The 24404-nt window shown below is 45.5% G+C and overlaps 2 protein-coding genes across 3 annotated transcripts in view; one reads left to right on the forward strand and one right to left on the reverse strand.

Annotated features, from left to right (window-relative positions):
* Positions 1-168: 168 nt before the first annotated feature.
* l3hypdh (trans-L-3-hydroxyproline dehydratase) lies at positions 169-4432 on the forward strand. The gene is made up of 6 exons (XM_077552480.1): positions 169-254; positions 1014-1498; positions 2251-2420; positions 2693-2815; positions 2903-3040; positions 3831-4432. The coding sequence occupies exons 2-6, from the start codon at positions 1021-1023 to the stop codon at positions 3954-3956; spliced, it is 1035 nt and encodes a 344-aa protein (XP_077408606.1). The 5' UTR covers positions 169-254; positions 1014-1020; the 3' UTR covers positions 3957-4432.
* The window catches only part of daam1b (dishevelled associated activator of morphogenesis 1b), a 36688-nt gene continuing 16715 nt past the window's right edge, over positions 4432-24404 (reverse strand). For both annotated transcript variants that reach the window (XM_077552477.1, XM_077552478.1), the window contains exons 2-26: positions 20842-21135; positions 19012-19101; positions 15790-15861; positions 14826-14920; positions 14402-14735; positions 14229-14339; positions 14052-14155; positions 13587-13653; positions 13389-13506; positions 12395-12533; positions 12259-12317; positions 11984-12171; positions 10894-11199; positions 10706-10813; positions 10403-10432; positions 9349-9446; positions 9190-9274; positions 8974-9080; positions 8000-8088; positions 7738-7906; positions 7411-7518; positions 7266-7326; positions 7060-7191; positions 5834-6004; positions 4432-5215 (exon numbers count right to left, since the gene is read on the reverse strand). In XM_077552477.1, coding sequence (XP_077408603.1) covers positions 5003-5215; positions 5834-6004; positions 7060-7191; positions 7266-7326; positions 7411-7518; positions 7738-7906; positions 8000-8088; positions 8974-9080; positions 9190-9274; positions 9349-9446; positions 10403-10432; positions 10706-10813; positions 10894-11199; positions 11984-12171; positions 12259-12317; positions 12395-12533; positions 13389-13506; positions 13587-13653; positions 14052-14155; positions 14229-14339; positions 14402-14735; positions 14826-14920; positions 15790-15861; positions 19012-19101; positions 20842-21042 — 3255 coding nt within the window. In that variant the 5' untranslated portion in view covers positions 21043-21135 and the 3' untranslated portion in view covers positions 4432-5002. The remainder of the gene's footprint in view (positions 5216-5833; positions 6005-7059; positions 7192-7265; positions 7327-7410; positions 7519-7737; positions 7907-7999; positions 8089-8973; positions 9081-9189; positions 9275-9348; positions 9447-10402; positions 10433-10705; positions 10814-10893; positions 11200-11983; positions 12172-12258; positions 12318-12394; positions 12534-13388; positions 13507-13586; positions 13654-14051; positions 14156-14228; positions 14340-14401; positions 14736-14825; positions 14921-15789; positions 15862-19011; positions 19102-20841; positions 21136-24404) is intronic.

Here is a 24404-nt window from a genome sequence, read left to right on the forward strand (position 1 = left end):
TGCTTGCAATTAGTTTTTTTGTGCTCACATACGTTAAAGTTCTAAATGTGATCAATCTTTATTTACTTTTTAGATTAGCTGATTTTGGTTATCTTATTATCTACTGTACATTTTTTTTTCTGTTGTTGACATCCTCTGTTGTCATATCTGGCCGAAGCCACTGGGTGGCAGAAATGCGCCTCCAAACTGACGTGCCAACCGCCACAGTGGCAAAACCAACGAAGAAGAAAAAGCACTCAAGTGAACTCGCGTTGGTAAGTGGGAACATTTTAACTTTTCATTCTTGAATTCTTGCTTAGGACTTAATTGAGCTTGTTTGTTTAGTTTAGTGTAGTCGAAAGCGTCATTCCGATGTGAAACGTCCGAAGAAAGTAGGCGTTAAAGCAAACAATAGCGTCAATAAAATGAGTCATAAAATACTCGTAAAAACACGACCGTAATATTCCAATGGAGCCCCGCCCCCATTTATGTTTCTGTTCATTTTTCTACGTTCATTTCATACGTACATTGCATTTCTTCTTAGTGTTAAAGTGTTTTTGAAATAATTTAAATGTAGACATGTAACTAACTATATGTCTATTTACTTGATGTAATAGACAATAAAGCAAATTAGTTAAGTTTGACTAATATAAAAATGTCAGTACCCTGATGAGTACAAGTGCAATAGAATATAAATAAATAGATTTTTTCTTTTTATCAAATATGCATATGATGTTCTCAATGACTTACAAGTGTCCCAGTTTATTTGAGCTACAAGCCGTCACTTGGTCTTTTTTTCTCTTTTTTTTTGCTTTGTGTCCCGACCTATAATTGCAGTACAAACAGGATTCGGATTTGACACAGCTCGAGTGAAGTTTTTTGCGATTTCCTTCCTCAATATTGCGATGGCGAATTAACATGAAACTATTTTTTCAAGGTCCTCTTCACATATATTTGATAACAAACACAAACAGTAAATTAATCTCCGCTAATAAAATGGATGTCAAATGCTAAATGTCAAATTTGCTCCTCAGGGCATCGATGGACGTGCAGCTCCCGCCTCATGAGGGCGCCAAGGTGTCGGTGGTGGACATGCACACGGGCGGCGAGCCCCTCCGCATCATCGTGAGCGGCTACCCGGAGGTCAAAGGCCACACCCTGCTGTCCAAGCGACGTTACGTGCGCCAACACCTGGACCACCTGCGCCGGGCGCTGATGCTGGAGCCGCGCGGCCACTACGACATGTACGGCGCCGTGCTGGTGGCCAGCGAGCTGCCCGACGCCCACCTGGGTGTCCTGTTCATGCATAACGAGGGCTACAGCACCATGTGCGGCCACGCCGTCATAGCCCTGGGGCGCTTCGCCGTCGACTACGGCCTGGTCAAAGAGCTGCGTTCGCCCGAGACGCCCGTCAACATCCACTGCCCGTGCGGGCTGGTCCGGGCCTTCGTGGAGTACGCCAATGGCAAGACGGGCGCCGTCAGGTTCCTCAGTGTGCCGGCGTTTGTCTTCGCCACGGGTGAGTGATGTCACTTCCTCTTCAAAAATGTGTGCGCCAGGGCCACGTTTGGCAAACACATTATGGGCCAGATCAACTTAGCGATGATGAACATTAATATTGATGTTGAAATAAGAATACGTTTCATTATATTTTAAATTATTTTAATGATACTTTCTTTATGAATCCATTATTTCATGAAATCAAATAAAAATAAATACAATTAAAATGTATTTAGGGTTGTGCAATTAATCAAAATTCAATTTCAATTATTACACTCCACAATTGCAAAATCAGCATAATCGTAGAAAAAAGAAGAGATTATTAATACTAATTTTAAGTTGTCTAAATGTTAAAAAGTTAAAATTTTAAATAACTATTTAATTGTGTTTCATCCAAAAGGAACGTGCATAATTAGTGTTTCAAATAATTTATATGTCTAATATTTTTTACGTTTAAACATTTTGTTTTGACCAAAAAATAAATGATTGTGATTTTGATTATTAATAAATTAATTAAATGTTTATGTAAAATGGTTTTTACTTTTTTTCCCCATTATTGTTTCATAATTCACAACCGGTAAATTAAACAATTATCATATAAGAAATAAATCTGAATTACCTAACCAATTTTTGTGGGGAAAAAAATGAATCAAACATTACAGGACTTGATAATACACATTTGGCATTTTATCAAAAAAAAAAATTATTTACAATGTATTAAAGTAAATGAAAGTGTTAGGCCTGTAAGTGCTTTTTTTTTTTGGGCGGCAGACGTGAAGGTGGCGGTGGAAGGTTTTGGCGACGTGACGGTGGACATCAGCTACGGTGGAGCCTTTTACGCCTTTGTGGACGCGCAGCGCTTCGGTCTGGATGTGAGCAAGTCCCGGACCCGAGATTTGGTGGACGCCGCCACGGCCGTCACCAACGCCGTCAAAGCGCAGGTACGGATCACGGACACGACGATCATCTGCCATATTTTCATCACCGAGTCCGTTTTGAATGGAACCTTCAAATGAGTTCGCCCCCTGGTGGTTGGCTGACCACGGTTTCAAAATGCAGCCCAGCCCGCATTTAAAATGAAAATAGCGATTCATTGTGCGTCTTGTACGGTGGTGGAAGTTGGACACTTGCAAGTCAAGCTATCGGCGTCATAAAAGTCAAACAAGCGTAAAACGGACGTACCCTGTTGAAACGTGCTTGTTCCTCCTGCCAGGTGAAGCTGCAGCACCCGGTGAGCGCCGACCTGGCCTTCCTGTACGGCACCATCCTCACCGACGGCAAAGATCAATTCTCCCGCGACGCCACCGCCAACGTTTGCGTGTTCGCCGACGCTCAGGTGGCCTAGCAACGTATTAGTGGTCGACGTCGTCCCGAGTCAGGACCAGGAGACAGATGGAATGAAACTGACTTTGAGTGGTCGCAGGTGGACCGCAGCCCCACCGGATCCGGCGTGACGGCGCGAGTGGCCCTCCAGTACCACAAAGGTCACATCCAGTTGAAGCAGCCCAGGACCTTCCAGAGCGGGGCCACGGGGTCGCAGTTCACCGGAACGGCTGTGGAGGTATCTGCCCAACCCTCGGAGGCCGCTCCGCCAGCAACTTTGGGATTTTTTTTGTCATTTCCAGCTTAGCAGTCAAATCGAGCCGTTTTTAATCAAGATCAGAAGGCGGGCCTTATTATGGACTGAAGATGACATCACAGTTGCTCAGCCAATCACAGCACAGCTTCAGAAAAGAGGTGAGCTGTGATTGGCCGTTGCCTGATAACAACTGCGATGTCATCTTCAGTCGACAGCAAGTGGCAAAATGGCCGCCCCCGAGATGGATAAAAACGGCTGGATTTTGCTTCATAATTCATATTCCACAAATGTAATATTCATCAGAATGTCATGTTTAGACTAGTGAGGTCACGTATAACATATTGTCAAGAAATGTTTACGGTTGACTTACATAAAATTCTACCTTTTTGGCTCCATCGTAGCCATCTTTGGACAATTTGAAAACAACATTCATTATTTCTAAATTTGAGTTTCATTTCAGACTTCACTTCAAAAGTACTTTTTTTTTTTTTTTACTCTTCGTTTTCTGGACTATTCGATGTTAAACAAAGGAGCGATTTCATGTCACATTTTAGTTTTCGAAAGATTGACATCAAAACATTAAGCGGTAAAAGACTCATCTGAATATACTACTAATGTAAACAAATAAATAATACTGCTAAACGACGACGTCCTAAAATGGCTGCAAACAAGCTGAACATGTCGTCAAATCCGGAAAGGTTTGGTTTGTTTCGGTGCTGCCTCGTACTTGAGCATTTCTTTCTTTCTTTCTTTGTCCTCCAACGCGTGCAAGGAGAGCTCGTGTGGCGACTTGCCGGCGGTGGTGGTGGAGGTGGCGGGCAGGGCCTTCTACACGGGAACGGCGCGCTTCGTGCAGGAGGCGGACGACGGGCTGAAAGACGGCTTCCTGCTCAAGTGAGCCTCACTTGACACTTTTCATTTCAATTCCGCTCTGGATCACAATTTGCCAACATTCACATTTTCATGGGCCCGACGTTTCAACCATTCGTATGCAAATTAGATTTGAATATTCAACAGTGGCGAATCGGAGAATCTCTGTCGAAAGAATGATTGGTCGTTCCACATTATGGGAGTGGAAAATAACTCTTATTACAATACATGAAGTACAAGTAGACCTTTATAATATTAAAGGGATTCTTGACTCATTAAAAAAAAATTTTTTTTTGATAAGTTGATATTTTTCATGTACAAAGATGACACCTGATGTCATCGTCAGTCGACAGCAGGTGTCAAAATCCGTTTTTAATTGTTCATGAAAAATCATCAAGTCATCACATTAATGCTACACAAAATATTATCTTCTGACTTCTGATTTTGAGGGGACAATTTTTAAAAAAAAAAAATTCTATTCAAGGAATAAAACTACAATTATTGCTTTGGTTGGGTATGTTTTTAATAACATTTTAGCATCGCAACTACAGCTTTATATGTGCAAGGTAACAAGCACGCAACCTTTTTTTTTTTTTTTTTCTGCACATGTACCATATGTCATCTACGACATAAACGTCCGGACTGAAAATTGCTTGAAGGTGTCCGGCAGGCCCGGAAAGTACCAACGCGTTAAGGCCAGCTCTTAACAAATTGTGATCTGATATTATCGATAGAAATGCTGCACACGTGTCAAATTGTTTAAAAAAAACAAAAAAACAAAGAAGCGGCTTCTCAGCTACTTTTGCTCGCACTTAAAGCTCTGACGAGGGCAAAAGTTGGGCTGGAGTTTCCACTCATCACTTTGTACAAAATGGCGCCGGCTTTTACCGTCTTTGAGGGGAATCTTCGTCCTGTTGGGAGGAAGGAATCAAACGTAAAAAAAAAAAAACCTGAACTCGGCAGATCCTGTCAAACGGCGTTTCCGTTAAATCATAAAAAGGTTCCCGCGCGGGAAGGTCGCAAGTCCATCCAGGAAGTGAAACAAACGTGAAAGAAAAAGCTGTGTGGGCGTGGCTAGAAGTTGAGCTTGGTGACGGGCCGTTCGCGGCCGCCGTCCGAGTTCTGGCTGTTGATGCGCTTGCGGTTGCGTTTCATCTTGGACAGGTCCTTGTCGAAGACCTCGCCCGAGCGCAGCGCCGACACCAGGTCGTCAAACTCGCCGCCGTCGTCCTCGCCGTTGGCCTTGGCCTTGCGCGCCTTGCGCTCCTTCTCACGCTGCTCTTTCAGCTGCGACAAAAGACCAGAAAAAAATGCAAGCGTACTCATCGCATGGAATGTTGGTCCCCTGTTGATTATCGTTACTAGTGGTGTGCCACAAGGTTCTATACTAGGTCCAATGCTTTTGTAATACACTTTAATGCAAAATTAAAATCAATTAGATTTGTCAATTGAATAATTAATAGATTAATCGATTCTAAAAATATTTGATAGTGACAGCACTGTTGATTTTTGGTACAAAAAACGAAAAGGTTTAAAATGATTAAGACAAATAAAATTCGTAGAAACACTATTTTTGTTTCTTTTATGGTATTAACATTTATTTCATTAGATTTTTATTTGCTATTATTTGCTTTTTTTCATATCTTATTTTATTTAGTTTTCTTCTATTTTATGGCATTTAACTTTCGGGATACGTATTTTCTCTTTAGCATTTATTTAATTTTTTTAAATTATGCAAGTTCCTTTTGGATGAAACTAAATGTATTAAATTATTTATTTTAACAGTTAAAAATTGTATACACGTATAAATCTAAACAACTCAACTCAAAATTAGTAGTAATACTCTTTTTTTTGGGGGGGGGGGGTAATTATTGTAATTGAATTTAAAAGGGTCCGTGCCGTTACCTGAGCCTCCATTTTGGCCCTGCGCTCCTCCTCCTCCTTGCGCCGCCGCATGTTCTCGTTCTCCTGCTGCGCTTCGCCGAACGACTGCAGGAACTGGTCGAAGATGCCGAAGAACTCGTCGGGCTGCATCTTGCCGGCGTCCTCGCCAAAGTGCTTCACGGCCTTCACGAACTGCGGGAGGAAAAGCCAGAAGGGGGCGCTCACTGCTCAGCCCGCCCCGGCGGCGGGACCGCTGTTTTACGGCTTAGGGGCGGAGTCCTTTGGCGCTTTGAAGCAGCTTGACCGGCTACTGATTACAAGCCAGACCGGACGCAGCGCACGCACGCGTCCGCCGGCGACTTTTCACAGCAGGGTGACAAAAAGCACATCCAGATGGCGCCCGGCCTCCGACAGCATCAAAGACGCGCAAGCTAACGGACCAGCGCTAGCCGTGAGGACCAAGGACCCCTGCAAGGAGACTCAAACCTTTGACCGTGGGCCGACGTCAATGATTCACAGGGACTTCACGGTTGCCAGAGCAGAAACGTGTTGGAGATTTAAAAAAAAGAAGAAGAAAAAACACTCCCTGCCATTAAAGCAGCAAGTAAATCAAGCGTCAGGACGTGCTCAGGTTTCCACTTGTAAAAGCTTAATGGAGGCCCGAGCGCTTGTTCTTAACATTCTTCATTCTTACTTAGTAAAGCATTTGATTCTCATCACCTTTTCGCCATGCGAAAACTCCCACATAAAATATCTTAATATTATTAATCGTCATCGCACAATTTAACGTTCACAATCAACTTTTTCCCATTCATTTTGTAATTGTGGAGCAGGACTGTGCAATTAATTGAAATTCAATTACAATTTCCACAATTACAAAATTGGCATAATCGTAGACAAAAATAAACGATTATTCAAAAACTAATTTGGAGTTGATTAAATGTATATATTTGCAATTTTTTTTAAATTTTAAAAAAAATAATTTTATAAATTTAGTTTGGTTTCCATAAATTTATTTGTCTTAATATTTTTTACGCTTTAAACATTTTCTTGTTTTGAATCAAAAAAACAAAACGTGATTTCAATTATTACCAAATTAATTGTGATTAATATTCGTCTTCATCGGGCAACCCTATTGTGGAGTGTCATAAATGGAAATCGTAATTGAAATTCGATGAATTGCACGGCCCCAACTCGTATCCTTGGATTGCGTCGTCGCAAATGGTGAAAAAGTGGGCGTGTCTCACCAAGTCTTTGGCCTCGGTCAGCGAGTCCTCCACGTCGGAGAAGCTGAAGCTGGCCACGGTGACGAACTGGCTCACCACCGACACAAACTTGTCGCCCGCCTCCTGCGCTCGCTTCTTCTGGTAGTCCAACTCCTGCCGGAACGGAACCAAACGCAAATGGTTACTTTTGTGCAGGAGCGGGACCGAAAGGCGCGCGGGCCACGTACGCTCTCCACGCTTTTCAGGCCGCTGCGCAGGTTGCCGATGTCTTTCTCCAGCTCGGTCATGCTGGCAAGAGCGAGAAAAGGTTTCAGTCGCGCGGCTCCTAGCGGCTTTTTTTTTTTTTTTTCCCCCGAGGGTTCGGCGACCTACTTGACTTTGGCGGCTTCCGGGACACTCGGCAGGTCGGCGTGAAACTTGAGCACTTTGGGGTATTTCTTCTCCAGGATGGTGATCAGGTAGTGCAGAAGATTGATGTTCCTGTCGACGGGTTTTCATTTTGACTACATGGATGAATTTAAACTGCGCATGTTTTTGTTGAATCATTTGAGGACCCCCAGGAAGACTAGCGACCACTTTTGCGGAAGCTAATGGGGATCGTGAAAAATGATAAAATGAGTATCAGCTTCAAATATCGGTTATCGGCCTCCTTGACGACTAATAATCGGTCAATCTGTAATTGGATTTTGTCGCTCTTACTTGTCGATGCTGGATTTGGTGTCTGCGATCTTGTTGAGCGAGGACACTTTGAAGCCGTACGCGTTCCCCCGCTGGCCCTTGTTCATGTAGTTGCCGAAAGCCAGCACCACCTCCAGCAGCTGCTTCAGGTTCCGGCTGTGCAGAACCTCTTTGGAAGCCGTCGTCAGGGCTGCCGGCGGCGACACAAATCAAGTCAAAGTCTCCTCCTCCTTTGCGCGCCGGACGGACGGACGGACGAAAGGCGGCGGCGAAGGCGGCTCACCTTCCACTTTGGGCTTGATCTCGGCTATCCTCTCCGCAAACTTCTTTTTGAAGTACAAAGACTGCAGTCTCTGCTGGTAGTGGTTGATTCTGGCCGGGCAGAATCAAACGGGTCATCAAATGACAACAAAACAAATCACGTTGGAAGAAACTTAAAAGCAGGACAGCTTGACTTTGTTTACTAGACTGCAATTATTATATTACGGCCTCCACTTATTTATGTTTCGCTGCGAGTGCAAATCGTGATTGAGAAAAAAGGAATCAACTAAATTATTTCCAAAAATCCTTTACCCTAAAATGTGTTCATTAAAATACATAGAATATTTCCTATTCATTTTTCTGGTGAATTTGTTAATTGATTTTTTAAAATAATTTTAAAAATATACTCAAACAATTGTAACCAAAAAACTAGTTAATTATCTTTTTTTTTTTTATGATAAAAATATACTAAAATAAATAATTATAACCAAATAACTGGTTATTTATAATATATATTTTTAAATAATAAAAATATACAAAAATAAACAATTATAACTAAGTAACTGGTTAATATTATTTTTTTTAAATAATAAAAAATATACTATAATACACAATTGTAACCATATAACTGGTTAATTATAATTTTTTTAAATGATAAAAATATACTCAAATAAATAATTGTAACCAAATAACTGGTTATTTATTAAAAAAAAATTAAATAATAAAAATATACTCAAATAAACAATTGTAACTGGTTAATTCTATTTTTGTAATGATAAAAATATACTAAAATTAATAATTGTAACCAAATAACTGGTAAATATATATTTTTTATGATAAAAATAGACTAAAATAATGGATTTTAATGAACTAAAACAATTAAAGAAACAGCAGGAACTGTTGAAATAAACGATGTCCCGAATAATGTCAAACTCCAATGTTGCCCCTTGAGCCCAACAGCTGGCCCTGCCCCCATCACAAGCGCGCAAGCCGTACCTGCTCATCTCGTAGAGGAAGCGGTCGGGTTTGGCCATGCGGTCCAACTCGTGCTTGTGCTCCTCCAGGAGGTCCACGTCGCTCTTCTCCGGCACAAATTTCAGCAACTAGCAAAACCACGCACGTCAGTTGTTGCGTTTCACTGGCGGGCTAGCAAAACAAGCTAACGGGCAAAACAAGCTAGCGGGCAAAACAAGCTGGAGGATTTGCCGCCACCTGCTCCAGCATGTCTTTGGGAAGGTCCTCCTGTTCGTCCATGGTGAGGATGGCCCTCTTGATCTCCTCGTTGGACAACTTCAGCCTGCGGCGCAACACGCATCGTTAGGCCACCGAGTTGTGAGCTTTATGCTAACGGGCCGGCTGGAGTCGCTCAACCTGGAGAGGAGGATGTTGCAGTTTTGCGCTCGCCGGCCGTCGATCACCGACAGCTCCTTCACCTTTTTGGAGCCCAGCGTGTCGTCGTCAGACTCTTTCTGCCGGCCACACGGGGGAAACGTGTGAGTTGCACGCCGTCTCGCACGCAAACACGCGCAAGAGCCACACGGAGGGCAAAACAGCTGACACGTACAAAAGGTCACACAGCAAAAGGTCAAGTCAAGAAAGTGGACCTAAAATGATGAAACGCGTCAAACTAGGGCTGGGCTATAAAAAAATCAATATCAAATAGATTTTTCTTTAGTTTCATTTCATCCTTCTGATTATAATATATATTACTTTCATTAATTGATATTTAACTCATTCACTTGCAGCCATTTTGACTGAAGCAACCCCCTTCGCTCCCGGCTGTTTTACTGGATTTTGGCAGATTTTGCAAGGCCCACAGAATATTCTGTTCTATTGCTATAAAAACATGGAAGCTACCAAAAGAAAGATGAGTCTCTTCTTTCATCAGGAAAAAAAAAAAACACTTTGCGTTTTGCAGCAATTAGCATTAGAATATAGCTAAGTTTCATCATCATTCACAAATCTGTTTAGAACTGTGGGTAAATGAGCTTTTTTTTCTCCTCAACATGGCCCTGGTTGATCTCTTTTGGCTCTGCTGCCACCTGCTGGCCGTTTGTGTAATAACTACCATTTCTTCCGAAAACATTTTAAGTAGGACGTATTTATACGTTGTTGGGAGCAAATGAGTTAAGAAGAATTGATGTTCCATAATTAATCAATGTCGGGAAATGGCAAAAAAATCGAATTGAATTCTTGTGAATCGATTAAGGAAATGAGGATGGATACCCAGCCTGACATAAAACGTGCCAATATATTAGGTACACCGCCAAGGGATTGACGTCCCCCCTCTGTGTGCTTTTCAATAGCAGACGTTAGGGACACATAAAGGCAAGTAGGAGGTGTACCTAATAAACTGGCCAGTGTGTAAAAAGTGCCATCAAAGAGCAACAACGTTCCGGACGACTTTGTCGCTGGCTCAACTCACCTGTTTGCTGTTATTGATCGTAAAGAAGTCCTAAAGTGCAGCCGGGAAGCAAAAGGAAGACGTAGAAGCAGTCGTTAGAAATGAGGCCAGCAAGTTACGTGACGGCAGCCCGTTAAAAACAACAACAACAACAACACACAATATGAAAAGCTGCTTTGGACGCAATGGCGTGCGTGTGCGTGACGCTCGTTACACAAAAGTGGACAAAATGCTCCGTGCGCATTCCTCGCCGACAAAATGAAAATCATGCGCGTTTCCATTCCACAAATATCACCGGGAGTTTTTGGGCGCCGGCACGAGTACCTGCTGCCTCTGATAGGCTGAGAAGGTCTTTTCCATGTCGTCCAGATCCAGAATTTGGAAAACCCTGGCGTCGTCCACCTCCATCCAAACGGTGCCTTCCAGTTTATTCTGAGCGGCAAAAACAAACACGTGTTGCGTTTCGCTTGCAAACGTGCGTCGACAAAAACGCCGCCGGCGCCGCGCCTCACCTCGGACAACTTGCACCAGTTGAAGGATTTCAGCGGGTTGCCCGGCTGCGGGATGTTCTTCCTCTGCAGTGAGGGTCCCAGCGGGGCCCCGGGCGGCGGGGGGATGCCAGCGCCCAGGGGCGGGCGTCCCGGCGGGGGCGGGGGGCCGCCCGGCGGGGGGGGCGGAGGTGGCGGCGGGGGAGGCATGGTGCCGCCCGGCGCTGGGGGAGGAGGCGGGCACAGCCCGGAAAAAGAGAGGACGGGCGAGGGTGGCGCGGGGCCGCCGGGGGCCAAGGGGGGCCCGCCGGGAACCACGCTGGCTTGCCTCTGCAGAGGGAATTTCAAGAATAGGGTTATCAGGCCATTACATTTTTTTTTTTTAATTGTAATTAATCGCATCACTTCAATTGTTAACTCACGATTAATCGAGACACAATATTGTCGTCACGTTTGTATGGACGCATCTCAATAAATTAGTCTGTTGTAGAAAAGTTTTTTTTTTTTTTTTTTTTTAGGGGTGTCAGGTGATTAGAACTTGTAATTGTAATTAATTGCATGACTCCATTAGTTAACTCGCGATTAATCGCAAATGTTATATCCGTTCTAAATGTGCAATTAAATATTTGGTTTCTAAGCTTTCATACTCTTGTTAACATAAAAGTGGACAAAAATGTTAAACTAACGGAAATATTGATACAGTAATTTCATAATCATACCTAAAATTGAGATTAAGATTAAAGTTGAGTGCGACATTGATTTGTGTTGGTCATTTTTTGCCACGAGATGGCATCGTTGCATTTGTAAGACGTTGATGACAGCTCCGTGCTTTTCGAGCTATCGAATCTTAAACATGAAGTAAAAAAAAAAAATGTAAAAAAATATTTTTAAAATTGTCAAATACAACTTGACCCCAATTCCCACAAAATGATGCGTTATGACATTTATTACTGCTAAATTTTGACGTGGACGCGTCTGCTGCGTTTCGACTTGAATCTTTCCAAGTAAGGTGTTAAAAAAAGAAAAAAAAAGTTGCTTGACATTCACTCAATAATTTTGACACGGCTTTTTTTTTTTTTTTTTTTTTGTGTGCGTGCGTGCGTGCGTGACGTACGGTGCCGAGCTGCTGCAGCCGCGCGGTGAGCTCGGCCACTTGCTGCTTGACGTTCTTGTGCTCGCCGCTTTCCTTCTCCAGCTTCTCCTTCATCTTGTTGAGCGTCTGCATCATGTCGTCCTTCTCCTGCGTCTTGGCGTCGCACTCGCGCTCCTTCTTCTCCAACTTCTGCTGCAGCTCGTGGTGCTCTGGGCGGGAAAAAAAGTGGGCGGGATAAAGCGGGCGGCGAGCGGCGTCGCCGGCCGCCGCTCGCGCCCGCGCCGGGCCCCACTCACCTTTCCGCATCTTTTCCGCCTGCTCCTTCCACTGTTTGACTTCGTTCTCGTTGACCAACCTGAACGAGACCGCATCATCGTTTTTGTGTGGTTTAAAAAAAAAAAAAAAAAATTGAGATTGGAGTCGAGCGCTCACATGCGCACGACGTTCTTCACGTTGAAGTTCTCCAGCGGCGCGACGTCGGGATCGTGGCCCTTGTCGTTCTGCAGCACCATCTGCTGGACGATGCGGTCCAGCAGCAGCCAGTACTGCACCGTGTTGCCGCTCCGCTTGTCTGCGGGCGCACAAACGCCACAAAAGGACAGTTGGAAAAAAAAAACAAGCGGGGAAGTTGCATCGTATTTGAATGTAAAGATTCGCCTCTTGCCAAAAATCTAACCTGGGAATGGAAAACAATTTTTCCTTACGGGCGCATTGCATCATGGGATATATATTAGTGATAGACCAATATGTTGTTTTTCAAGGCCAATACTGAATATTAGTAGTCAAGGAGACTGCTAACCAATATCTCAAAACCGATAAAAGAGTAATTATTAGTGTGATATTAATTTGTGTTGGTCATTTTTTTGCCACTAGATGGCATAATTGCATTTGTAAGACATGGGTGACAGCTCAGTGCATTTTCCTTTTCATATTAAGAGCTATCTAATCTTTAACATGAAGTAAAAAAAAAATGACAATTTTTATTTTTGAAATTGTATAATACAATTTGAGTCTCCACAAATATGCATTACTATTGCTGATCAATTTAGACACGGAAGCGTCCGCTGCGTTTTGACTGGAATTCCCCCACTACAAGTTTTCCAAATAAGGAACTTAAAATTAACGCACTCATTTTGACACCCGTCATTTTTTTTTAAACTGAATGAGATTTTTGTCAGCTGCAAGCATACAAATGAAAATGGGTCAAATGATGCACTTCCACTTGTGAACTAGTTTGACTTTTTAACAACTGCAATGAATGAAGTTGAAGTGTACACAAACATTTTAGTGTTTAAATACAGTTTAGTTTTGATGTTTTTTTAATTATTATTATTATTTTTTTTTTTCCATGATGAGTTGTTTTAAGAGTGGACGTGCATTTTGTGCTCGCTCGCTAGCTAGCTAGCATGCGCTCGCTAACACGTACGTGGCATGAGGAGGCAGTGATGGAGGACGGACATAAAGTGCGGATACGCGTCGGTGTGGTTCATCTTCTTGCGGATGAGCTCGAAGACTTGGGTGGCACTTTTGGTGTCGATGTGGACCTGCGAACACAAGACCCGAGTCAGCCCGGCCCGCTCCAACGCCGCCGCCGCCGCCGGGGGGACGTCCCACACTCGCTCACCGACTCAAAACGCTTCGACAGAGCCAGCTCGTCGTCGTTCCGCAGCATCTCAAAGTAGTCCAAATGCCTGCCAGGGGGCGGAGAAAGGCGGCGCCGGTCGGGCCACGGCACAAACAAGGTGTTGAGAAATTGTTATTTTAAATCCATTTGGGGTTCTGGTCAGTTTGGCAAATGCTTCAAACAGTGTCAATTTGTCAGAACGCGAGTAAAAAAAACGGTCTGTGAGCATCTTTGCAACCTTTTGCAACCTTTTGCAAACCCTGAAGAAAACACAAAATTCACTAAGTTTGCAAATGTTAAATATCAGCATATCCCCATCTCATTATTATTATTATTATTATTATTACGTCACTATTGTTGAACGCTCCAATTTTAGCCGCGTTTCATTTCAGTTCAGTTTTTCCTGCAGAAACGTCAATTCTGGAGTTGATGCGAATGTTGCAAGCGTTGTGGTTGTGAACTCACCTGTCCAAGGTGGCGTTCTCATGAGAACGCAGCTTATCGATGACCGGTTGGATCCCCAGCATCAGAAACTCGTAGCGCAGGTGGATGCGGAACTCCAGACTGGTCTGATGTCACAAAAATGGCGTCCACAAAAAGGATTTTTGCCACGTGACGAAGAGCGATCTCGCGGTCCGTTACCTCTCCCGCGCCTTGACTCAGCACGGCGTTGATGAAGGACATGATGGCGGTTTTCATGTTGACCTCGTCCCTGTAGCGGCCCGTGCTCCGGTCCAGATCGTTGATGAGCGTCTGCGGGAGCGAAAAGCTTGAAACGCTGTCTTTGCCCCCGAGTTTGCGCTGGCAGGCGTCACCTGAAAGCGCGTCCGCTCGCAGGCGAAGCGCTGGTAGTGCAACATGGCCTCCAGGATCTTGCGGTGGCCGCCGGGCACCAGGCAGACGGCGCCCAGGATCTCCAGCACCGCCACTTTGGTCTTGACGTTGTCGCTGGCCAGACTGCGGGCGATGACGTTGATGCTGTGGCCGTGCGCGAGCACGTGCGCGCGCCCCTGAGAGTTGTTCATCAGCGCTTTGATGCAGCCGATCAGCGAGGTGTGGATCGGCGACTCGCCGGTCTCGTAGTCCATGCTCTTCAGGAAGTTGAGGATGCACGTCAGGCCGTCCATGTCGATGAAGCGGGTCACGAACCTTTGGCGGCAAATGTCGGCCATCCCAAACGTGACTTTGCGAAATAAGTGACGTCGCGTCAACGCGAGCGAGCGGAAACGCGTTGTTCACCTCATGGGTTGAGTCCGGAGGGCCGTCTTCAGGCTCTCGATGGTTTTGTTCCTCTCCTCCTCGTCCTCCTTCTCCAGGGCCAGAAGTGTCTTTCGCTGTGCCACAAACACGGAGACGCCATTTTTTTTTATCATGACGTAATTGTAACACTCGTCCCTAATCAAGAATCTGAACAAATATCACATCATCTTAAAAGAACAACCACATTTGTGCTATCTTTATTTGTTCTAGTCTAAATACGGTGTGCTGTTTAACTCATTCACTCGCAGCCATTTTCACTGAAGCAACCCCCTTCGCTCCCGGCTGTTTTACTGGATTTTGCAAGGCTCACAGAATATTGTGTTCTATTGCTATCAAAACATGGAAGCTACCAAAAGAAAGGTTAGAGTCTCTTCTTTCATCAGAAAAAAAAATATTTCCATCCGTTTCAGTTTTGCAGCAATTAGCATTAGAATATAGCTCAATTTCGTCAATATTCACATTCCTGGTGAAAACACAGTCAAAAAGAGCTTGTTGCAACATGGCCCTGGTTGATCTCTTATACTCTGCTGCCACCCGCTGGCCGTTTTTTGTAATAACTACCATTGCTTTAAGCCACCTTTTCATGTCAGAAGCTGCATCAAAGCCTTCTGTATGCTCGTGCATAAAAAAGACGTATAAATACGTCTTTGGGACACGTAAAACATATTGATATGTTTTTGGGAGCAAATGAGTTTAGTGGAATATGAGTTATGAAGCAAAATGGCCGCCCCCCCTGAAACGGATAAAAATGGCTGGATTTTGCTTCATAACTCATATTCCACAAACGGAATATCAATGAGAATGTCATGTTTAGACTTGTGATGTCACGTATAATATATGATTGTCAAGAAATGTTTAAGGTTGACCTTCCACTTTGACAAAGAAAGCGAGGAAAACATATTTCACAAAATGGAATAATAAGAAATCAATATTTTTGACTTACGGCTGCCATTGAATTGAGCTGATCGATGTAATATTCCGGCCAACTGGTCGCACTCTTGTTCTCTTCTTGTTCCTGGAAAACGCAAGCAAGGAACTTTGATTATGCGGCCGGCGGGATTCTGGACCACATGGAATCGTTTCAATGGAGTCACGGCCAAAAAGGCGGCCCCAAAGTAGGGCGACACACTTAAGCAGCCCCGTTTTTTTCTTTTGAGAAGTTCCACAGCTGGAAGCGCAGCTGCCGCAGGAAATCAGCAAAGGATTTAGCGGCGCAACGTTCAAAGCGTGGATTGAGGACGCCGCCGCCGCCGCCGCTTCCTGCTGACTTTTAATCTCCCCTTGAAAAATGACATTGCTGCAATGATGGAAGTGGCTACACGAAGGGGACTTGACCCCGAACCCGAGCCGGTTGCTGTGTGCGATCCGACCTCACGCGCTATTAAACCCGCAGCCCCCGCACACTAATTGCCGGCACTTCATAAAGCGCCTCCCGCGGAAAAAAAGCCCAGCTTTTTCTTGGCCGGCCGACGAGGAAGTGACAGCGAGGGAGGCCATTACGACCCGCTCGGCGGCGGCGCCGAGTGGAGCTGGGAGAGTCCAGTAATGAGCAGATGAAGACTTGGGAACATTTTTTTTTTTTTGCAACTCCAGGAGTTCATGTTTTTTATTGGAGAGGTCGGCCCTTCAACACGATGATGTAGTTCTGCACTTAGTGGAAGAAGTCGGGAGCGTTTTCTGCTAACATCGACTTTTGGAGGTGGGAATTGAATTCGGAGAAATAACAACGACATCACAGTATGGAGAGGAAACTGAGGACGATTAGAACCAGAGCACTGCAGCCTTTTGGAGACTGTGGAGCATCCTGATACTAGTCAGGTTTATATCCAATTGTTTCGATTTTTTTTTTATAGCAAATTGACTGAAAATACGCTAAACCGACGTGACTTCTGCCCGTTTCCATCTGTTCTTCTTATGCGAATATTGAGGGGACTCCGCCGCTGTAGGTGGCGCTATGCACCATAGAGATGTGATCCAGCAGTCATTTCAAAGAAGAAGACAACGACGACAACCAGGAAGTGTCTGCGCCGTGCGATGACGTAGCATTTCTTTGCCGTTTCTATCGAAGATCGCATTAATATTCACTTATTTAATCAATTCCCAAAAGATTTCTGTCTCGTTGTCCCCCCTCCAAACATACCGTACTTTATCGTCCGGCATCGCTTTGGGATTACAAACGTGCGTGTGACGTGTTGTCCGGTCAAAACGTGTGACGTGTTTTCACATTTTCCTTCGTCCTTTCCTGTTTGCCGCGCACGGCCGAGCGCCGCGCACGTCCACGTCCACGTCCGCGTCCGCGTCCCCTGTTGGTCTCACACGACGCATTTATGGCGTTGGCTTGAAGCCGACCCCGCTTTACGGACGCTTCCGTCGCCGCCGTTGGCGCGCCGTCTCTCGCCTTTTGAATTTCCAAACGTGTCATGTGGAGTTATTTTTGGGCCGCGCGTATCGCTCGAATGAGGCCACTATCTGGGACGCGGGAGAAACGGCGGAATTCTTTTTCCATGAGCTGATGCTCGAGATGAAACCGCAGCGCGAGATAACGCGGACCGCACACGAAAGGCCAACTTATTACTGGCCTACTTCAAAAGAGTGTAGAACTAAAAAAAAATCCATTCAAAAGTGAACACACCCCTCCCTATTCAAAAGACAGTTTTTGTGAAATCTGTGTCCAATTAAACCAAGGTGAACCTTTTGTTGCATGGCCCCCAAAAAAACACCTCGCATTTGAACAGGGGTGTGTTGACTTTTTAAATCCACTGTCTGGTCTTGGCAGATTTCCAGCGTTTGCAGGAAGGATGTGGAACGTCCCCACGCTACACACAGGTTGACTTGTATGGATGTCTGTGGAAGGCATTCAAAAAAAATAAAAAAATAAAATGGCATTAGAGAGCCATAATTCTGACCCAATTTCCTGTGCAGACAAATGATGGGGGGGAAAAAAAGAAATCTTTATGCTGCATGCTTGGAAAGATTAAATTTCATGATTCCTGAGGGCTCGTTTCGGATGTCGTGTTGAGGGAAACTGAGTTGTAAATGTATCGACACACCCAGAATTTCACAAATTGGAACATTTCCATACGTCAGCGTCTGACGGCCGCACCTTACAAGCGTACCGAGCGGACGGTGACGGGGGACGTGCATGGAAAAGCGCCCACCACCCCTCCCCTCTCGCACCCCCCGCCGTCGCGGAGCTTAGTGAAGGCTGAGAAAATGAAGAGAGAAAAAAAAACCCTGATGAGGTCGCACTGATGTCATCTCTAATTCAAAACAGGTTGAAAGCCGACCAAGATACACGACGGGAAAACGTTTGTTTTGACAGCTTGACCAGAGGAAAACGTCGGGAAAACGTCGGGAAAACGTCGGGACGTCTCACCTGGCCAGGCCGGATCGACGATTCCATCACCAAAATTGTTCAGATTAGATTTGGAATTGACAGAAAATTATCTTATTAAAATGACTGTAAAGTGTTTTTTTTTGTATTACGGCCATTTTACGCAGAGCAGCTGAAAAGTGCAGCGCCCCCTGCTGAGCGAATTTGGAGTCCTGCGAGCGCCCAGACAGGATTTCCTCCACGCTCGCTCGCACCTTCAACCTTGACCAACATCGGGAAGCTCGCCGTGACGTCAACGAGAACAGGCGGACGCGCTTTCCTGCTTGCGACGAGTGAAAAGGGAAAGTTGATGTTCCGCATCCCGCAAACAAACACAGAGAGGATTTGATTGGATTTTTTTTGGGGGGGGGGGGTCCGTTTTTGTGGTGGGCCGAGGAAGGAACGGCGGCGAGATTTGGGAAGCTGATGCGGCATCCCACAAAAGCCGCCATTGCACTCCCCGGCGTCGCCTCGACTCGACGCGTTTCCTATTGAAAAGGAGCAATGAGGGCAAACTGGCAAAAACGCGTCGCATTGAACGCATCGTTAGTCATGAGACATAAACACACCAAAGGTTCGCTCGTTTCTAGCGACGACAAGTAAAAGGTGTTTTTTTTTTCTCTCTCTCTAAACTCTCACTTTATTTTGCTGCCGCCATTTTGTAGCCTACTGACTCATAGAATGCTTTTCAAGTTAACCTTGATTTTAATGCAACTCTTGTTGCTGCTAAAGTCGCATTAGTAGTAAGAAAGGCACGTTGAAAGATGTCAACAAACAACAAATGTTTCAAACCTTCTTTTTGCTGCAGTAGATCTGCCACTTCTTCTCGGCGGGCAGCGCAAACATGGCTTCCCTGTGCTTCTCCGTCAGGTCCAGCTCGTCCTGCACGATGACGGGAAGAAAAAAAAAAAGCAAAAGAAAATCAAGATAATGAAGACGCTTTGGGGGTGAGAAGTCGTCGTCGTCCAGAAACGTCTGCAAGACGTCACGTGTTACAAATCAGTGCTAGAGACGCCGTCTGGTGACATCACTCCGACCCGGGATAAGATGATCGAGTAGTCGTGCCGCGTCTGGCTTTCGACATCATCACAAACAAAAGATTGGCGGAAAATTCAAAAGCAGGAAGGGAAAAAAAACGAGTGTCGTTTTTATCCTCAAACAAATGGCGGATGACAACATTGGCCGTTATTTTCACTTTTGTGCGTGCGTGTGTGACGCGACCCCTGTCAGATGCCTCGAAGGCTTCTTTTTTTTTTTTTTACGCTACAAGGCGTGGCCCCGCTTGTCCGACGTGCTCACAAACATCTGGAGGCAACATGCGTCCCCGATACGAGCGCATATTTCATGGCAGGCGCACGCCAGCAATTGCGGCGGCTTTGAAATTTCAATTCTGACCTGCGTCTCCTCGCAAACGCCACCAAATGCAACAGAGTGCCTGAGGTTGTGTTTTTTTTTTTTTTTTTTTGTAAGCGTTCAATGGCGTCATTATAGCCCAAAAACGAGCTTCCCTCCGATTGCGAAGAGTCTTTTCCTTCAATTTGATCAGACCACGCACACAACAAAGCTCACATGCGGCGAAAAGGCCGAAAATCTGGTGGCCGTTTCCTTTTCGGTAAACAGCGACTGAAAAGCCCCCCCGATGCCCCCCCCCCCCCAGCTCTCGTCACACTCAATTACGCACTCATAAAGGGCGCCGGACAAAAACAAGCAATTAGCAGATGGCGGACATGAAGAGGCGCTGAATGAGGCCCATTCAAGCGCAAACATGTCCTGCTTGCATCACTGTGGCAACTGACTGGATTTTGAGGCCGCGGGGGGGGGGGGGGGCAAATTAGAGATGACAATAAGACAGAAAAAGGACGGCAGCGCGGCCCCCGCTACTCACGAGATGAGCTAAACTCGTCAGGAAAAACAAATCTTCCGGTGCTGGAAGCGTGCCAACTTGTCGTAGAGTTAACACAATGTCGGATGTGCAACGAGACCAAACGCGCGGGCGGAAGCCAAAAAAGGTCAAACAATCGGGAATGCAAACTAATTAGAGAGGCCGATACGGATACCAATTATTAGTAGTCAAGGATGCCGATAACCGATATTTGGAGCCGATATTCATTTTCACTAAAAGGGAAAATATTGGCCTAAAAAAATTTGAAAATACAAAATCTCCTATTTATTTATTTATTTATTTATTTCAAGTATATGTTTATTGAACAACATTTAGGGTTTGTAAAATATTGGAGCTAAAAAAAAAAAAAAAAAAATTCTTAGACATAGACATAAGTTGAGGGATCTTCCAGGGACAGAAAATGTCTTCAAAAGTTAAATAAAAACTTAATTAAATCGCTCCCTATTGTTTGCTACAGTAAATAAAGTTGTTGTTTTTTCAAAATATCAGAAGTATTAAAATTGTACTTAATTTTTAAATTTAATTTAAGTAAATTAAGTTTAAATTTCAAACAAAAACAGAACATGCACAGGGTCAGAAGCAGCTAGAAAATGTTTAATAACTACTTCCCTGATTTCCTCCCCGTACACTTTTTAAAACATTTTTTTTAAATGGATCTATTATCGGCTGTGTAAGCTTTTAAAACTTTCATCAAAATGCTGAATATGAAAATGTCTTACCACCAACTCGGAGAAAATGCCATCCAGCTCGTCGTACCCCGGCATGGGCAGCGCCGGCTCCAGGGCCTGCAGGGCGAAGTCCTCCCGCAGCTTGTAGGTGATCTCCGGGTGGTCGCTGTTGTTGAAGCAGCACAAGAAGAGCGAGGACAGGCCGCCGCCGCCGCCCCCGCCGCCGCCGCCGCGGCGCTTCCGGGGAGCCATGACGCTCCCTGGCGGTTGCGGAGCCTCCTTTCGGTGGGGGCCGCGTCACGGCCTCCACCACCTCACGACTCGGCCTCCGTCCGTCACAGGGTCCTGAAAGACACGGCAGAAGGAGTTTGATTTAAATTGTTTGAAACGGAAACCGGCATTTTCACACCCGGTGACTTTTTATTGGGCTTCGACGCGCCCAGCGATTACGCGGGCGCGTTCTCGGTGTGGGAACAAAAAGAACTTCCTGCAAAGCCTCTCGCACGGGAGTCATTAAAGGATCATGAGTAAGCTCGTGCCGAGTTCGAACGCGGCCGCCTCAATCGGCCCGATTGTCTCAACGCGCCGGACTTTCCCTTCCTGAGGCGAGACGGCGGATCGGCTCGTTAGCGGCCGTCTCGGCGATCAAATGCGGCCCGGAGATCAGCTGCCAAGGATGAGCAACGTTGTGGAAGTCGGTAGCAGACTGCCAGGTGCTGACGCGACCACAACGTTATCATCACTGCAACAGCAGCTGACGTCGTCGGATCGTTGCCAAGAGGTTAAAAAAAAACGGGATAAAGAGCACGAAGATCACCTCGTAAACCGAGACATCAAATTGACAACGACGTCGTCTTCCCAAACCACAGAGTTACGGAGGGACTTCAAAAATAGGTTCTAAGAAAAAAAAAGGGGGGGGTATGAGGGGGGGGGGGGCTTGCTTCCAATTGCAAGGTGGCCACGTTAACTCTTTGACTGCCAGACGTTTTAAGAAAAGGGATGCCGAGGGTGCCAGCCGATTTTAAGCATTTTGACTGATCTTTCAAGGTCCACAGAAAATTATGTGTTTGGACTATGGAAACACACGTACTACCAAATGAAAGATTGGACTCTCATCTTTCATCAGAAAAAAAAGTTTGTTTCTACCTTATTCCGTTTTTCAGTAATCAACAATAGAAAATGGTTAGTTTCACCTCTGTTTTGAAACAAACGTCTTTTAACGTCTTTGGCACTCCTCCATAGGATTTTATTAAACGTTATTTAACCTTTTTGGCAGTCAAAGAGTTAAAGACGTGTTCTGACTGACAAAACCGAGCCTGCTTTGATTGACAAACGTCATCACGCGCGGCGCCAGGTTACTTTTCAGATTGTCACGTTTGAAACATTTAACGAGTAAATACAAACTTGAACAATGACACATTTTACACAAAGCTAAACGGCGCCGACAATTACTTAAAACAATCGCTCCTTTGTCTCCGACAAGCCGTTCGTTTGTGAGCAAACCGTCAAACCCAAACGACGACAGCCAAAGCAGTCGCGTGGCCCCTTAATTGTGTTCCTGAAAAAGGGGGGGGGAAGAAGATGGCCGCCCCAGCGAGCAGGTGACCCCCCGGGCCAAGAGGCCGCACGTGGAAGCGCACCGAAGCGTGCGTTTATTTTGACACATCCTTGACTTTTCCCCAAATAGACGAGCGGCAGCTGCGCGGCTTCGCGCTCACCAGCCGAGCATCAAAGCGCCCCGTTGACCATATTAGTCCACAAAACGGCGCGGCCTTTCCATTAGCTAAAGCCCACCGTAAACTTTGGATTAGCTCGAGATGGTGAGGAGGGGGATGGCGGGCGGGGATGGCGGGCGGGAATGGCGGGCGGGGATGGCGGCGGGGATGGCGGGCGGGGATGGCGTCCGGCCCCGCAAATGTCAAGAAGGTTCTGTTGCGTTTGCGTGCACCGTAACTGTCAAGCTGCGAGCGCTCGCTCTAGACATTTGCCGCCGGAGGTCGTCTGTCAGACGGTCAAAGTTTCTCCGATCTCGACGCGACGCGGACGACGGGCCTGCCGGAACATGAGGACATTCCTGGCGTAGCCGCGTCAACCCCCGCCGGGACTACAAAGAGTTCCACATTCCGACAAGACACAATTGAGCATTTTCTCAAATGGGCGCGTCGACTCGGGCGCGATCTGCCCGCCCACAGACTCCGTGATGGAAACGGAAGTGGCCTTAAGACGGCACCACGGGTGAAAGCAGACGAGAAAGTGTTGAGGGTTTGCCTGCGACACGTCTTACAAGTCAATCCGCCCAAAGGACGAGTTGGACGCCGCAACATCATTAGCAGATAAGCTAACAGTGAGCCTCGCGTCTTCTCTTTCTTCTTCTACTACTCTTTCTTTGTATCATCTTATTTCCCATAACCGATTCCCGGTGGATTTTGCCAGCATCCTTCCCGCCTTCACGCAGGTGCTGTCCCCGTCCGTGTCTCATTTAAAAAAAAAAAAATGTTTTTGCCTGTTTGTCAATCACACAGTTAGCATAGCGATACACCCAATTAATTGCTAACAGCCGTGTTTTTGTTATACCGGAACGAGAACCACTTCCTGCTTCCGTGTCAAAGAATCATGGGAAATGAAGTCCTACTAGCCTAGAAACAAAAAACAAAAATCCTGGTGATTTGTTTGGTTTGGTTCTTATATTATAGACCAAATATTTTGGAGGTTCTGAGAGATCAGTCGCAAAGCTCGACAGTACTGCTTTGAAAAAGTTCCCAACTCATTCATCAAGAAAAGATGTTTGGGAAGTTCGGCGGCGACGCGATGCTAACAAGCTAACGCTAAGAGCTGAACAAAGTGGACGGTCGCGCATTGAAAACGTCGTCAAGTCTTTGACACCAGCTGGCAAACCTCAGCACTTTTTTTTTTTTTTTTTTTTTTAACAAGACGTCGTATCGGGTCGCCTCGCATGTCGTGTTGAAGCAGAAAACCCACAACATTACACACGCTTGTCGAGAAATACTACGACTCGTCATTCTTGGGTGATTTTGAAATAAAAAAAACAAACGATCATAATGAAGACATTTATTTTCTTCGCAGACCAACAGCCCACTTTTTCCTTCCGACGGCTTTACTCAACAACAATCTACCTTTCGGACGGCCTCCCTGCTTCAGGGGTCCCGACCGCCCGCCCACAACCGAGAGCTCTCGCTAACAATGACATCAATGGAGCCATCATCATCATCATCTTCATCATCGTCATTCTCATGCTCGTTTGAATTTACCTGAGAGGACGACAAGTGGGGGCGGGGCCTGGCGGTTCTAATCTTCTTTTCTGGTTTGGGATTTGGGATGGATCAGACTCACCATTTCATGATCATCTCGCCTCGTTAGCGCTAATGCTAATGCCAGTCCAACCTACATATTCACATGGCGTATATTTGCTTTGAAGGAGAAAAAAAAAAACAAAAAAAAACAGTCTTGCGAGAACCCCGTCACTACGCACACACGGGATTGAACTTTTCAACCCTCCGCAAACCATATTTGGCAAACTCCAAGGTTGAGGGATTGTCGTATTTAACAGCAAGCCACCATTTTCAACACGAGCCGCTTACGGCTTTGCGGAAGCC

This window comes from Vanacampus margaritifer, chromosome 19 (genome assembly GCF_051991255.1).
Source record: "Vanacampus margaritifer isolate UIUO_Vmar chromosome 19, RoL_Vmar_1.0, whole genome shotgun sequence".
Lineage (NCBI taxonomy): Eukaryota > Metazoa > Chordata > Actinopteri > Syngnathiformes > Syngnathidae > Vanacampus > Vanacampus margaritifer.

Excerpts from the sequence above, each read along its gene's own strand:
- l3hypdh (XM_077552480.1), top strand. The coding sequence starts at position 1,021 with ATGGACGTGCAGCTCCCGCCTCATGAGGGCGCCAAGGTGTCGGTGGTG. Across the intron at positions 1,499-2,250 it reads GGCGTTTGTCTTCGCCACGG|ACGTGAAGGTGGCGGTGGAA; the intron begins GTGAGTGATGTC and ends TTTGGGCGGCAG. Across the intron at positions 2,421-2,692 it reads CCAACGCCGTCAAAGCGCAG|GTGAAGCTGCAGCACCCGGT; the intron begins GTACGGATCACG and ends TCCTCCTGCCAG.